Consider the following 14416-nt stretch of genomic DNA (forward strand, 5'->3'; position numbering starts at 1 on the left):
GCAAACCCCAGGCTAACGGTTGAGAGGATAGAAAACTATAAAAAGCATTTATTGAGCACCTATTATGTGCCAAGCGTTCCTACAGGTTATCTTACTGAATATTTCTAAGAAAGGTAAGTGGCATGGTGTTTCTTTTATATGCAAAGAAGTGGAAGCCCAGAGAGGATCAGAGACTTGCTCAAGGCAAGCTAAAGTCTGGGATGAATTCAACTCAGATCTGAATTCGAAGCCTGGTCACTATTCAGGATGCCCCCAGCCTCTTTTTTTTTTAAACTAATTTATTTGGGTCTTAGTTGTGGCACACAGATCTTCAATCTCCTTTGCAGCCTGAGGGATCTTTAGTTGCAGCATGCTGGATCTTTAATAGTGACACACAGAATCTTTAGTTGCAGCATGGGAACTCTTATTTGCAACTTGTATATCATTTCCTTACCAGGGATCAAACTGGGGCCCCCTGTATTGGGAACATGGAGTCGTAGCCTCTAGAAAGTGAAAGTGTTAGTCACTCAGTCATGTCTGACTCTCTGAGACCCATGGACTGTAGCCCACCAGGCTCCTCTGCCCATGGAATTCTCCAGGCAAGAATACTGGAGTGGGTAGCCTTTCCCTTCTCCAGGGGATCTTCCTGACCCAGGGGTCAAACCCATGTCTCTTACATTGCAAGTGGATTCTTTACTGTCTGAGCTACTAGGGAAGTCCTGGACCACCAGGGACATTTCCCCCTGCCAGCCTCTTGATGAGCAGTCTCCCTTTCCAGAAGGCCTTGCTCTTGCAAACCACTAATATGATCTCAGGGGAGCCAGCAGGCCTGCCTAGTCCTTCCTGAGAAGTATCAGCAATTTCCCCCTCCTTGGCACCTTCACATCCTCTCTCCTTCCCTGATAAGATCAAGGCTCAAACATGGGCCAGGTCCTGGCAGCCCCTCTAGGCCAGTGGGGCTGAGAATAGAACCATGCTCCTACCTCACTTCCCAGTGATACATGGGGCCACCTCAGTGACCCCAGGATGCTGCTTACCACATCCCATCACTGTCTACAGCCCATCTGGGTGGGATTAGATGAAGTTCTCCCTTCATGGGCAATTTCACAGGGGCTGTTTTTCAGTGTAGAAGCTTTTCAATGAGGGACAAAGTCAATAAGCTGGTTTTACCTCCCTATGGATGGGCTAGAATAGAGTCCTCCTCCCTCCCATGGGTCTAGAATGGCCTTGTACTTTCTGCGTAGAAGCTGGTTTTCTTCTCAAGCCTCCGTTTTGCCTTCTCCCTGCCTCTTCCTGACCATTGTCTGGCCCTACAGACACTGTTGCTTTAAGGATTGGTGACCTCACAATTGGTTGCCATAGAGACCACTGTGATGTCACAAGCAGAGGACAAATAGTTCAAGGAGGAGTGAAGAGTGGGAGTGTGTGGCTGGAACTGAGGGACATTTGGGATTTCTGTCCTATTTTTTATGCCCAGAACAGGCAGTGTCTGGAACTGGATTCTGATATCTGAGGGAGACCTGACCAATTTTCCCTGTGTTCATCTGGGACAGAGATGCCTCAGAACCCAAAAGAAGGGTCAGTGAAAAGGGCCATCAGAAACACTCCCCACCTTGGGGCTATGAGAAGTGGGCTACTTTTGTTGCCGAAAGGAACGAGGTTAGGTGCCAGGAAGAATTGTGTGGCTGGAAGATCTCCCTGGAGGGGTTGATGTTGCTTTGCCTTAGGAGGCTTGAACCATGGGAGACACTTAGCCTCCAGGGTGGTGACTGCCTGCTGAAGCACCTTGTACAGATGGACATGCTATGTCACAGTGATGAAACTAATTCTCCCCTCCCTGGGAGCTCCTTGAGGGCTCTGCCTCTCCAACAGGACACTGAGGTCCTGCCACAATAAATGGTCCCTCATTCAGTAAGCAAACGAGTGAGAGGGTGATGAATGAACTGGGTAGGAGATTGGAGGAAGGCTGAGTGAATGCGTGGACAGATGAACACATGGACAGATGGGCAGCCTAGAGGTCATGTACAGCTCCCCCCAAGCTTTGAAGTTCTATACCTGTCTGCCTCTCTAGCTGCATCCCACCCCACACTTTTTTTTAAAGTTATTCATTTATTTATTTGGCTACATCAAGTCTTAGTTGAGGTGCACGGGATCTTCATTGCATCATGCAGGATCTTCCATTGCCAAACATGGGCTTAGTTGCTCCGTGGCATTTGGGATCTTAGTTCTCCCACCAGGGATGAAACCCACGTTCCCTGCTTTGCAAAGTGGATTCTTAACCACTGGACCATCAGGGAAGTTCCCCACCCCATGCTTCTTGTTCTCTATGATCCAGCCACTCTAACCATTTCTTAGTCCTGCCTACCACAGGAATTTGCACCTACTGTTACTTCTGCATGGAACATACTCGCCATTCCTATTTGATCGAATAACTCATACATGTCCCTTGGCTTTCTACTCAATCAGTACCTCCTCAAGGAAGCCTTCCCTGATTAAGTCAGGTCCCCACTGTGGGCCTCCACAGCCCTGGGAACCTCTCCTGAGTACCTGCTACACTGTAGCTTTGCATTTATTCAGGCGGTTCTGTGTAAGGTCTCCTGTTCTAGACAGAGAGCTCTGAGCAGGCTGGGGCAGCTCCTGCTTTTACTCACCTTTGTGTCCGCAGCATTTAGCACTGTGGACACTTAATATTTGTCTAAAGAATAAACTGATAAATAACCGGTCCTGCCCCACCTATTCCAAGAGGCCTACACTCCCCTGCACCAGAGGAGCCTGCAAAGGTGCAGAGACATATATGCATTTCTGCTCTGCCATGGTAGTCTGTATATATTGGTTTGACCTACTAGGTAGCTACAAATCATTTAGTCTCCCAGAGCCTCAGTTTCCTCATCTGTACAACGGGGACAGTAACAGTGCCTATTTCATAGGATTACTGTGAGAATGTAGTTAAATTCCGCAGCTCAGTGCCCAGTAATAGTAAATAATAAATGGTGCTGTTATTCTTATTTTTAAAGGTCAAGTACAGCCTACTGGATTTAGGGCTAACTCTTAAAAACAATGAGAAGTATACCAAATTTCCATAAATCTGCTTTAAATGTATGTGGCAATTTTTAAAAGAGGAAATTTACCTAAAGCCCTTCTGTAAAACATGAATCAGCTATAAGTTTATCTTTTATGTAATTCTGAAGCTTCATGCCTGGTTTTGCTCAAAGGGGAAAACTCAATTATCCTCTCATATTATCTAAAGCAACCCCCTAATCTTATCTCAGGCCTTAAAAAACAGTGAGGGGGCATGCCCCCAGCCATGCTTGGCCCAGGGAGAGTGCTGTCAGAGGCAAAGGCTGAGGTCAGTCTGACTGGGATAGTGGTTCATGCCTCACCCACCTGCCCTCATCCCTGGAGGTGGGTGGAGATGGTCTTGGGATTCTATAGGGTAGAAGGGCTCTCCCTGACAAAAGGAGACCAGTTTTTGGTCTTTGGCACCTCCTCCTTGCTTTTCCTATACATAAATAATTTCTACCTACTGCTGATCAAGATTCCAGTTAGGTCAAACCCGGTAAGAAGCAGTTGGGGCACTATAGCTGGCTCCACATAGGAAAGAGCTGAGATGCCTTTTTAAATATATATATATATATATATATATATATTTATTTATTTGACTGTGTCAGGTCTTAGTTGAGGCAAGTAGAATCTTCGTGCATCATGTGGGATCTTCCATTGCAGTGCTTGGAGTCTCCAGTGTGGTGCACAGGCTTAGTTGCCTCATGGCATGGGGGATCTCAGTTTCCTAACCAGAGATGGAAACCACATCCCCTGCATTGCAAGGTGGATTCTTAACCACTGGACCACCAGGGAAATCCCTTCAAATGCCTTTGAGGGTCATCTCAGCCAGCCAGGGAAGCTTTGTTCCTCCCATGCCCACCCTCAGTTCACAGTAGCCCCCTGAGGCCCATCTGACAGCCCATATGATGTATTTGGGCTCCTTCCCCTTTCTCAGGAGCTCACTGCTCCCCCACCCCTGTGACTCATTCTCTCATCCCATGGTCGTCATCCTGGTACCAGATCTCCAGCCTGAGCCACACTACCATAAACCCAATGCCTCTGGACAGATGTATTTTATGTAAGTTCAAGCACTAGAAATATTGAGTTCAGAGCATTTTATTTCTAGAGCTCTCCATATTTCTCTGGGATTATCACCTGTCTTTGTTCCCTCCCTTTCTGGGTTATTATCTTTGGACCTTTTCCAAGCCAAGCTGCCTTGATTGCTTGGGGAGAAGAAGGCTGCCTGCATCCTCCAATGGGTCCTCTGGGTCTGGCGAGGGCAACCTTGGGGGACCCTTTCTTCTTCCTCCTGCATAACTCTGCAGGTGGCCGCACTGCCCAGGCAGCCTTGGCTTTTAGGAGTTGGCTTCACTGAGAGACTCTCCAAGTGCCAGGGAACATTGAGGGGGTGGTGGAAGTGAAAGCCTCATCCCCTAAGTTAGGGAGGGCTATGCTCAGGGTGAGCCTCAGGGTACAGAGGGGAGGGAGAAGGCCAGCTGTTCTCTTTTCTACGCAGTGCTAACCTAGCCTGACACCAAATTAATAGCATTCAAATGAGATGCAAAGCATTATGCAAATCTAGAAGAGAAGGCCACTCTCACCCAGGGCTTTTCGGCTGTTGGAAGGCCAGCACCTTGAGCCCTTTCTCAGAGGACCCTACAGACTTCTTTCAATTTCAACCCTCATCCCTTCTGCACCAGGCGATGTGAAGAATCTGATGAGACTGGCACGACCATGTCAAGGTCCTCTGATCCAAGGGCCACTTTGGTCTCACCTCCCAGGCACTCGAGTCCTCTTCCACTCTGAAATGATGCAGAGGCAGCCACAGAAGGTGGTATAACCTTCCTCTGGATGCAGAATGCCAGTTCCCCATTCAGTAGCAGTGTATGCAAAGTAGATGCAGGGAGGGGGGGGGTGTTGCATCTATTTAACTGTCTATTAAAATGGCCCCACGCCCATCACCTCTGCATAAGCCCAGGCTTCCAAATTGCCAACCCCTGCTGCCTGCAAGCACCATGTGGTTCCTGCGCCTGGTAATTGCTGTGGTGTTTGTTGAGCTGTATTTGCATTTGATTGTCATTTAACTTTCCATCTTTCTCCTTCAATCAAACTGGGAACTGGGCTTCTGCAATTGATTATTCATTTTATTTTCAGCCCCTTGGTGGGTTTTTAGAGTTTCCTTCATTAGTGCCACAAACTTGAATCCTGGGACTTCAGTCACATCGAGGGGGAAGGCCTCCTCCCACCCATCCCAGGGCTCCTACATGAAAATAATCTAGCCAGCATCATGGATCTTAAGTCTTACCCCGGCCTCTGTGCTTCAGCACCTGCCTCATTTCTGCCCAGCCAGTGGCATTAAACATTTATGGAGCTGAGGAGGATCAAAGACCTTGGCTGGGAGTGGTGGGCAGGCTGGAGGCCTCAGTCTAGAGATGGAAAGCAGCTCACATCAGACCCTTTTCTGCTGTCTCCACCCACCCGGGCTCTTGCTAGAGCTGATCTGGTCCTCCTCCCAGAGCAGGAGCAAATGCTGAGGAGTCAGGACTCCCATTTATGAGAGCAGGGCCCTCCTCCTGCCTCTAAATTCAAAGGGTTGATTTTGGATTCTCTGGGAAGCCTGGTTGGGGCTTCCCTAGTGGCTCAGTGGTAAAGAATCCGCCTGCCAATGCAGGAGATGTGGATCTAATCCCTGGGTTGGGAAGATCCTCTGGAGAAGGAAATGGCAACCCACTCCACCATTCTTGCCTGGGAAATCCCACGGACAAAGGAACCTGGTGGTCTATAGTCCATAGATTCTCAGAGTCGAACACAACTCAGCAACTGAGCAGGCATGTACAAAGGGAAGCTTGGTTGGAGCCATGGCATCCTAGACTGTTCCAGATGCTGCAGGGTCTTGGAAACCCCCCTGAGGAGTGGGTTGAGGTTAGCAGGCTGCCCTGTGCCCCAGGAGTCTCTGGACAGAGGCGGTAGCCCCTGCCCCTGCTTCCCTGAAACTTCAAAACCCCGTTGGCTCCACAAGATGTAGTTTTGGTTTGAAAGCTGTCTTGAAGACTAATTTTCTTCTTCTTTCACTCAGAAAGGAAGTGTCATTCAGGCACTTCAAAATAAGTCACCAATGTGCCCATGATGCCACAAACTGATGGGCTGTTTGGGAGTGGGGAAGTGAGGCTGGCTTCTCCAGGGGGCTGTGCTGGATGTCTGACACTCTCTGGCCAGAGGCTAGGAGGGTCCCTGAGGTTGGAAAGCCCCCTCTAGTTCCCAGTCCTAATGCAGTGGCTGTAACTCAGATCCCTTCCCCCACTGTCTGAGTGAGCAGTGAACCCCTCAGTTCCTATCACTGGCCTTGGTCATTGAAAACCCACCTTAAGAATTCCAGATTCTCTGGTTTTGGTGTAAATATCTTTGTGATGGCATAACCCTTTGCAGTATTGTCACTAAGGATGTCCTATGACTCAGACGACCCCAAAGCCTGGCCCCCACCTGCTCCAACCCTTCCTCCTGTGTCCCTACAGAGACTCCCCGCTCCACCAGAACCAGTCTTCTCACTGACCCCAGATCATCTTGCATTTCCCACCGCCTTGAATTTGCATAAGTCACTCCATCCACTCTGCCCTCCTTCCTCCTCTCCCCTGACTGAAACCTAAGGCATAATTAAGGCTAATTTCAAGGACTTCCCTGGTGGTTCAGTGGCTAAGACCCCATGCTCCCAATGCAGAGGGCCCCAGGCTTGATCGCTGGTCAGGGAACTAGATCCCACATGCTGCAACTAAAGATTCTGCATGCTGCAATGAAGATCAAAAATCCCGCTTATCTCAACTAAGACCCAGCAGAGTCAATACATTTTTAAAAAACAATGCTTTAAAAATTATCAACCAAAAAAAGGCTGATTTCAGTCAACCCATCTCCTGTGTGAAGCTCTCAATGACCTCCCTTCACCCCCAAAAGCAATTGTCCCCTTCTCCATTATCTCACAGCATGAATTTAGCATCAATGATATGCCATAGGCATGCCATCATTTATTCACAAATATTTATTAAGCATCTACTATATGTGGGGCACCAGTAAGGTTGGGAGTGGAAGAGAGAGACATTTTCTGTGCCTTCACAGAGTTGACGACTAGTACAGAAAATAATTAAGCAAGCAATTACATAGATAAGGAGGTCCAAGACCCTCTGGGGTAACAATCAGGTGGGGGACACAAAGCAAAGAGGAGAAACAAGACCAGTAAAGGGAGCCTTGCAAGTCTCCCCAGGCTGCCACTTTGAAATGCATATACGATTTGAGCACATTGTAAATCTGTAGCATAGAGCTCAGTGTTCCCTAGGGCATCTTATTGTACTTAATTTGTGGGTGATGTTAAAATCTGGGCAGAATGAGCCCCTTGAAGTGCATGAGATAGGTGTTGACAGAAACTCTGCTGCTTCCCAATTTGGTGCAATCTCTGCCTCAACCTAGCTAGGAGCCCATGGCAGAGAGGCCACATTGACCATCTTTAGGAGGAAGGGGACAGACAACCTAGGTGCATATTTTCCCCACGATGCAGAACAAACCCATCCTCTGAGCTCAGGGCAGGGTGATGAATTCTAGGACTTGTAGTCTTTATTGGACCCCACCCCCCCACCCCCACCAATGTCTCGGTTAGTTCAGGCAATAGAAACCATAATGTGAGGTTCCTGAGCTCCTCCTTTTTGTGAGTATTGCCCAGCTTATCAAGGAGCCCAGCTTCCACCAGCCTCCAAATTCGCATGAATCATCCTGGCACATAAGGTTCATCCCTGGGTCATGATTCACCCTCCTCTGCCCAAGTTGCATAGTTCGGAGGAGCCAAAGAATCAAGGAGGAGCTCAGAAATAACTTCAAGGAGGAATCTCTTGCCATTTGCCAGTATTTCCTCCGCTGAGCCACAAAACCTTCTACCTCCATCCTCTGTTGGCAGCTCTCTTCCTCCCTCCCCTCTGCATCTTCTTTCCTGGCTTCCTCTCCTTGCCTCTGATTCTTTTGTCAAGTCCCCTCCCTTCTGCCATCCATCTGCTACTGCCCTCTTTTTTCTCAGCTTCTTGAAACGATTGTCCAGAAATCCTCTCCCAGTGATACCCCCAGATAATTCTACATGCCACCTGCCTGTTGTCTAGGCTTCTTTACAGCCACCAGGGTAGCTCCTCAGAGCCCACAGCAAGAGAATCTAGAGAGAATCTGAGAAGTAGAGCTGAAAAATTGTGAAAGTAGTAAGGACCAAAAGACTCTGAGGAATGAGCTCAAAGCAGAAGTCTTGCTACCTGTTTCCAGGATGAGATAAGGAAGGGCATTGGACAATGACTGGGGTCTGGAAGCTTTGGAGAGGAGCCAAGTTCATGTGCAAAGACCTAAACAGAAAGCTATTCTCCCTGGGAGCTGCAGGAAGTTCAGCCCTCTTCTTCCTCTACAAGGAGAATAACATCAGTCACAGGGTGATGTCCCATTTGTCCATTGAGGCTCTTCCAGTGAGCTCATCCTTGGAGCCAGAAAAACCTCTGGATCTAAACATCTGCCTCAGGGATCTGATTGCCCTCTTTGCTGTTCTGTGACTCACTGGGGCTCTTCAGTCTAAGCAGAGCCCTCAAAGCTTGTTCTTCCATGTCCTTGAATGGCACCACCTCCCTGGCTACCCCCCTGGCCTTCCTTCAAGTCTCTATCTAAAATAATCCTAGGGAAATGCCCTCACACTCCACCGCCCCCCACCCCCAACCATGCCTGTCTCATTTTCTCCACCGGTTCCAGGAACTTGGGCAGGGATAGATGTGAAGGGTCTGCTCTCACTGGCTAGCATTATGGCTTCTCTAGTCCTGTAGGGGGGCCAAGGCAGGGTCCTGGAGATTCAGGGCCACATGCAGACCCAGGATACTACCTTCACTTGCCCAGTTTGGCCAGTTTAGCTCCTGCCAAGTGTAGAATGTCTTCCCAGGACACGAGTACTACTGGCTTTTAACTATAATATCAGGATAATTAAGCTTTTCTGTGAGCACAGTTTGCTGCTGATGCAGCTGCCTGGAGCCCTGGCATTTATTGAGCGCAAAGTAATAATTTATTGTCCTTTGTACGCTCAAAAGCCATCTTCATTATGGGCTCAGGACAGAGCTGCCACAAGGGCACGCGGGCCTCGCCAGCTACCTCATACGCGAACGCCTTCCCAGGTCACCCTTGGCGCCCTCAGGTACCAGGATGGGGTGGGGAGAGATGATAACAGGGTGGCTCTCTCACGGAGACATCAGGTTAGAACCCCACCTCCTCGGTAGGCTGCTAATGAGGGAGAGGACGGCAGACTTGGCTGGGCGTGGGCAGCGGGGAAGGGTGGGGGCCGTGTGCCCACGTTAGCAGGGAAGTCCTTCCTCAGAGCTGGCGGCGGCGCAGGGAGGCTGTCCTCCCGCCGCTGGGTCTTCTGCGCCTTTGCTTGAGACTTTACGGTAAGCCGCTCCTCCCGCGCCCCCGCCCCCAACCCCGCGCGGCGATCCCCGGCGCCGACGCCAGGCGCTGGCCGTGGTGCTGATTCTGTCAGGCGCTGGCGGCGGCGGCGGCGGCGGCGGCCACGCTCCCTCTTCCCCGGTCGGACCCGGCTCTGTCCCCCGCGCCCGAGCCCAGCTGAGCTCCCAGCCCTCCCGTCGCAGCCCCGATCTGGGGCGCGGCCGCCACCGGCACCATGCGCCCGGCAGCCCTGCTGCTCCTGCCCTCGCTGCTGGCGCTCCTGGTTCACGGTAAGGGACCCCGGAGTCCGGCGGCAGGGGCAGGGTCCTGGGGGGTGGGAAGAGAGGACTGTCCCCGAGCTCAGTTCCGCGTATCTGGCTGTCCAGCTCGGGTACCGCGCTCCGCCGGTTGCTCTGCCCCCCGCGCCGGCCAAGCCGGGCGGGGCGCGGGCTCCGCGGGGCGGGAAGCTGCCGCTGCTCCCGCCATTCGCACCCGGCCGAGACCTCGCCTTTAATCATCTCTCCGGATCTAATGGGATTTCTCAGCTGCAATTCATCACGCCACCCCCTCCCCGCACACACTCACGCGTTCACCCGCGCGCTACCTCTCCACGCTCCCCGGGTGTCTAGGAGCGTTGGGGCGCGCGTGCCGGGGGGAGGACGGCACAGGGCTGTGAGTCGGGACGGTCCCGCTGGCGGTCCGCAGTCCCGCCTCCCTTGTCGCCCGCCAAACTTCGTTCGACTTTGCCGCCGGTTCTGGGGCCTCTCACAACGGAGGGACGGGGCCAGATGGCGGAGGGACCCGGAATTGGGACTTCGCCCACCTCTCTCCGCCTTGGCGCTGCCACGCAGAAGTCGGGATTTAGAGTACCATTCCAGGGAGAAACTCAAGGGGCCCGGGGACCCCTATCTGGCTCCTTGTTCTGCCCTGGACTGCAACAGCTGAAATCTTGGGATAAAAACTCCGTCCTCTCCGGAGCCCTTTCCTTGCACCTTCCACCCTTGCACACTCCCAGAGCTCTTCCTCCCTCCCGGCCTGCCGTCCTGCTGCGGTCCCCACCCACCCCATGGCCGCAGACTCTTCGCGGGAGGACTGGCACCCCACCCTGAGGTCCTCCGTCCCTCGCTTGGAGTCAGGGCTCCAACTTCATCAGTCCTGGGTCGAGGGAAGCTTGGCTATGAAGTGGGCAGCGAGGGAATGTTAGGGAGACAATGAGGGGTTCTGTGCCTTGAGGAAGGAAGGTTTCCGAGTCTGTCTCCACGGAACCTGCCCTGGCTCAAACACTCATCAAAACTGCGGGCACTCACCTCTTTCTTCCACTGCAGCCAGTCAGCTGGTGGGATCGCTGAAATCTTGCTTGGCATTGGGACCCGCCATCCCTTAGGAGTGTGGTTAGTAGGGCATGATGCGGAGGAGGAAGAAGGTGGGAGTTTCTAACCTCATCATTCCATCTTCCCTGGCGTCGTTGGAGCTCAGCACAGTGGAGATGGGGCCAGATTGGGCCCCCGGGCCGCAGTTTTCTTTGCTCTGCATCCTTAGAGACATGGAAGCCCCTCTCCGAGTCTCTAGCTCTAGTAGAACACAGCCAGGTATGCTCGCTCTGCTCCCTGGCTGCCCGTGCCGGGTTCTTTTGTGATTCCAGGAATTCAGTACTATGTGTTCCCGTTGAGGGAGAGGGGAAAAGTCCTGAATGCCCTGCCGAGCTGGTGCAGGGAGAAGGGAGAGACGCTTGCATCCTGGCCCAGCTATCGGAAAACGTCCCTGGGAGTTTGGGACGCATCTTGAGATTGGGCCACATTCTTGCGCTGGACAGCTCCCTTGGGGTGCAGAGCCTGTGTGTGCCTCCTAATCTGTAGTCTAAAGGCTCCCGTGAGGGTGTGTGGGGCTGCTGTGAATGTAATCAGGGCCCAGAGTGTTTGGAGTAGTAGGACCAAGTGTCTCTGTGCTTCAGAAGGTCTGGATGTTGCATGAGGGCTCAGCAGTGAGTGGGTGTGAGGAGTGTGGAAGGCCGCTAGTGTGCGATGCAGCCTCTGCCAGAGAGTTCCCTGCAGGGCTAGAGTGAAACTGTGGGTCTCCAGGAGGATGGCTGGGGTGGCCGGGAGCCCGGCGGGGCCTCGCTGGAGTCATGGGTGTGAGCATGGAGAAGAACTGGTTCACTCTGTGGCCGAGAGTCTGTGTGTCTCCAGCCAGTGTCCCTCCCTGACAATCTGGACCTCTCCAGTGCCCAAGAGACTTCTCCCCAAGTGATATGTGGAATAGGGGTCTGCCTGCTTGGAAAGATCTTTGTTTATATCCACCCCCCCAAAGGAGAAGAGGAAGCAGCCCAGCAATGCCAGGCATGAGGAGAGAAGGCCTGGACCTGGGCCAGCCCTGGTGCACCTCTTCCTCCCAGCAGGACTGCAAGGTCCCAGTCCTTGGGGTACCGAGTGGTCTCACTGAGAGACAATACACTGGGCCATCTCAGGACTCCTGGGGGCTTCAGCTATGAGAAGGAGACCCCAAGCAGTAAGGGCCTCAGGCTGTGAGTGTTTGCGGCCTGAGTGCTGCATCCCTCAGCCTCCTGGCCTCGAGAGGGGGGCCTCACAGCTTTGCTCACGTTTAGGCAGAGAGACACAGATGCAGCCAGACGTGGCCCAGAAGTGGCGGGAGATGGGAGAGGTGGAGACCTGGGGGTGCACGGCAAGATGTTGCTGGGCCAAGCTCAACCCCATGAGCTCAGCTCCCTACTCCCTCTGCAGCCGCAGGGGCACAGTCAGCATTAGGCTTGAGGGGGGCCGCATTAGGCTTGAGGGGGCACCGTGAGCCACCGGTAATCCTCCCGCAGTTGGTAGCTGGAGATCCTGCCACGAGGGGGGAGGAATGCTGTTTGGGAGGGGCAGCGTGTGCCCAAGCCTGCTGTGTCAGTTTAATGATTTTTAATGAGCAATTACCTTTAGTCATTCTCCTAATTTCTGAATATCAATAAAGTTAATTAAACTCTGCATGTGTGAACGTGGCCTGGGGAGATGGTGAAGGTGGAAGCAGCAGAAACTGGGGTGAGACTTGTGTCTCCAGAGGCAGAGGCTCCCTCCACTGGCTGTGTGACCTTGGACCTGATGCTCCCCTTCTCTGAACTCTGATGGAGTGTTCAGTGGGAAGAGTGAGGGAGGGGACAGGAAGTAGGGGTCATTCATTGTGCCAAGAACTGGGGAACAGGGTCTGGAAGGCAAGAAGAGAAGGAAAATCTGGCCTCCAGGAGCCCTAGTGCTGAAGGGGTTAACAAACCAGGGCTGCCTTAACCTGAAATGGTAATTGCTGCTTCCTGCCGACTCTGTGGTAGGTGCTGGAGTCTCAAGGTACATTCCTGAGTCTGGGGGCTGAAGCCAAAGCTAGCGCCAAGCCATTTTCCCTGTTGCCCAGCCTGGCACATTGTGAGAGTGCCGGGGACAAGGCTCAGTGGGAGGCAGTCTAGACTGTACCCAGAGCCCCAGGGGTTGACATGGCAGCCAGGAGACTCCCCTGGGCTTCTGAGGAGACTGGAGGGCCCAGAGACTGCCGTGGACTGGAGGGAAAGTCTGGGTTGGCTTTTTACCCCTCACAGGCCCAAGCTCATCAAGCTTGGCAGGCCCTGGCGGCGGTCCCAGCTTCCTCAGCAGGGTGGCAGCTTAAAATGCCTTGGGGACACCATGGGGCGCTAATGGGGATCGAGGAGACACAGGGACTGGGTTTAATTAGAAAGTGGGCTTAATTAGAGCTTCTGTACCTCTCCCACCAATGGCTGTCTGAATGGTGGGGGGCACGTTAAAAATCCTGCTTCTTTAAAGCCCTGCCTTCACCCCGGTCCTACCCAGGTGCCCAGCTTCCCTTCCCCTCCTTGTCCCCACTTCTCCAGGCCCCGTTTGCCAGGCTAGGCTCAGTTCAGGGATGCTGCGCCAAGACCTGGGCAGAGCTGTCAGAGCTGGGTACCCCAGCCCCCAAATAAGAAAGAGGGTGTGGAAAAGGGCCTATAGGCAGGGGTTACTTAGCGAAGGAACCTCTCACTTCAGGTGGTTAAGACCCTCAGGCTACCTGTCTGGCCTCAGGCATGCCTCTGTCCTCTGTAGGTCTCCACCTTCTGGAACGTTCAATTTAAGGGTGCACCACATTGGTGGTTGCCAAGCCTGAAAGCACATTAGGGCAGATTTCTGGGTCTTCAGCTTACTGGCCTGCTCTCAGGGAGGAAGAGCCAGGCTCCCTATGTAAGTGGCTGGGGGAGTGGTGTTGAGGAGACAATGCTACCAGCCAGAGTCAGCAGCTGGGAGGTGGGGAGCAGACACTCGGAGGTCTCCAAGGCCCCTTTCAGACTAATCCAGCAGGAAGCCAATTTACCCAGCCAAGATGATCAGTTCCCGGAACTAGCCATGTTCTCATCAGCTTCTGGGCTCTTGCTGTCCCTTCTGCCTGAAATTCTTTTCCGCTCCTGGGCCAACCTGGCTCACTCTACCTCATGCTTCAGGTCCCAGCTTAGTTGGCCCTTCAGTTCTTCAGCATATATTTATGGGGCATCTACTCTACGGTTTCTCAGATCCTCAGCCTGAGCCGGGGCATCCTTCTGGGCTCCCACCATCCCCTGGCTTTCCCCCATCAAGTTGCCCACCTTGTGGGGTCACGAGCTCCTAGCGCCTGATGTCCCTTTCCAGGAGCAAGACTGAACACAGGAAGGAAGGCACCAAGTCTGTTCTGCTCAGACCCTCCATTTCAGGACAGTTCTAGAATTCTTCTTTGGAAGAAGTTTAGGGTCAGCTGCCTGTTCAGAAAGATGAGTTGGGTGCATGGCAGCTGGGACTGAAGCTGAGTTTGCGTAGCAAGCACACTATTTTTACATAGATTGTATGTTAGGATTTTTTCCCTTTCCTAACGGTTGGCCAATTATCCCAACTGTAAATTATAGCCTTGACTTAGTTTTTTCCTTCCACAAATTAAGCTGTCACGCCATCAG

General features: G+C 52.5%; 1 protein-coding gene across 1 annotated transcript in view; it reads left to right on the top strand.

Annotated features, from left to right (window-relative positions):
- Positions 1–9592: 9592 nt before the first annotated feature.
- Positions 9593–14416, top strand: part of LOC129650861 (seizure protein 6 homolog) — a 36491-nt gene continuing 31667 nt past the window's right edge. Inside the window, exon 1 of the mRNA XM_055579658.1 lies at positions 9593–9749. Coding sequence (XP_055435633.1) covers positions 9695–9749 — 55 coding nt within the window. The 5' untranslated portion in view covers positions 9593–9694. The remainder of the gene's footprint in view (positions 9750–14416) is intronic.

The sequence above is a fragment of the Bubalus kerabau genome, chromosome 4 (genome assembly GCF_029407905.1).
Source record: "Bubalus kerabau isolate K-KA32 ecotype Philippines breed swamp buffalo chromosome 4, PCC_UOA_SB_1v2, whole genome shotgun sequence".
Lineage (NCBI taxonomy): Eukaryota > Metazoa > Chordata > Mammalia > Artiodactyla > Bovidae > Bubalus > Bubalus kerabau.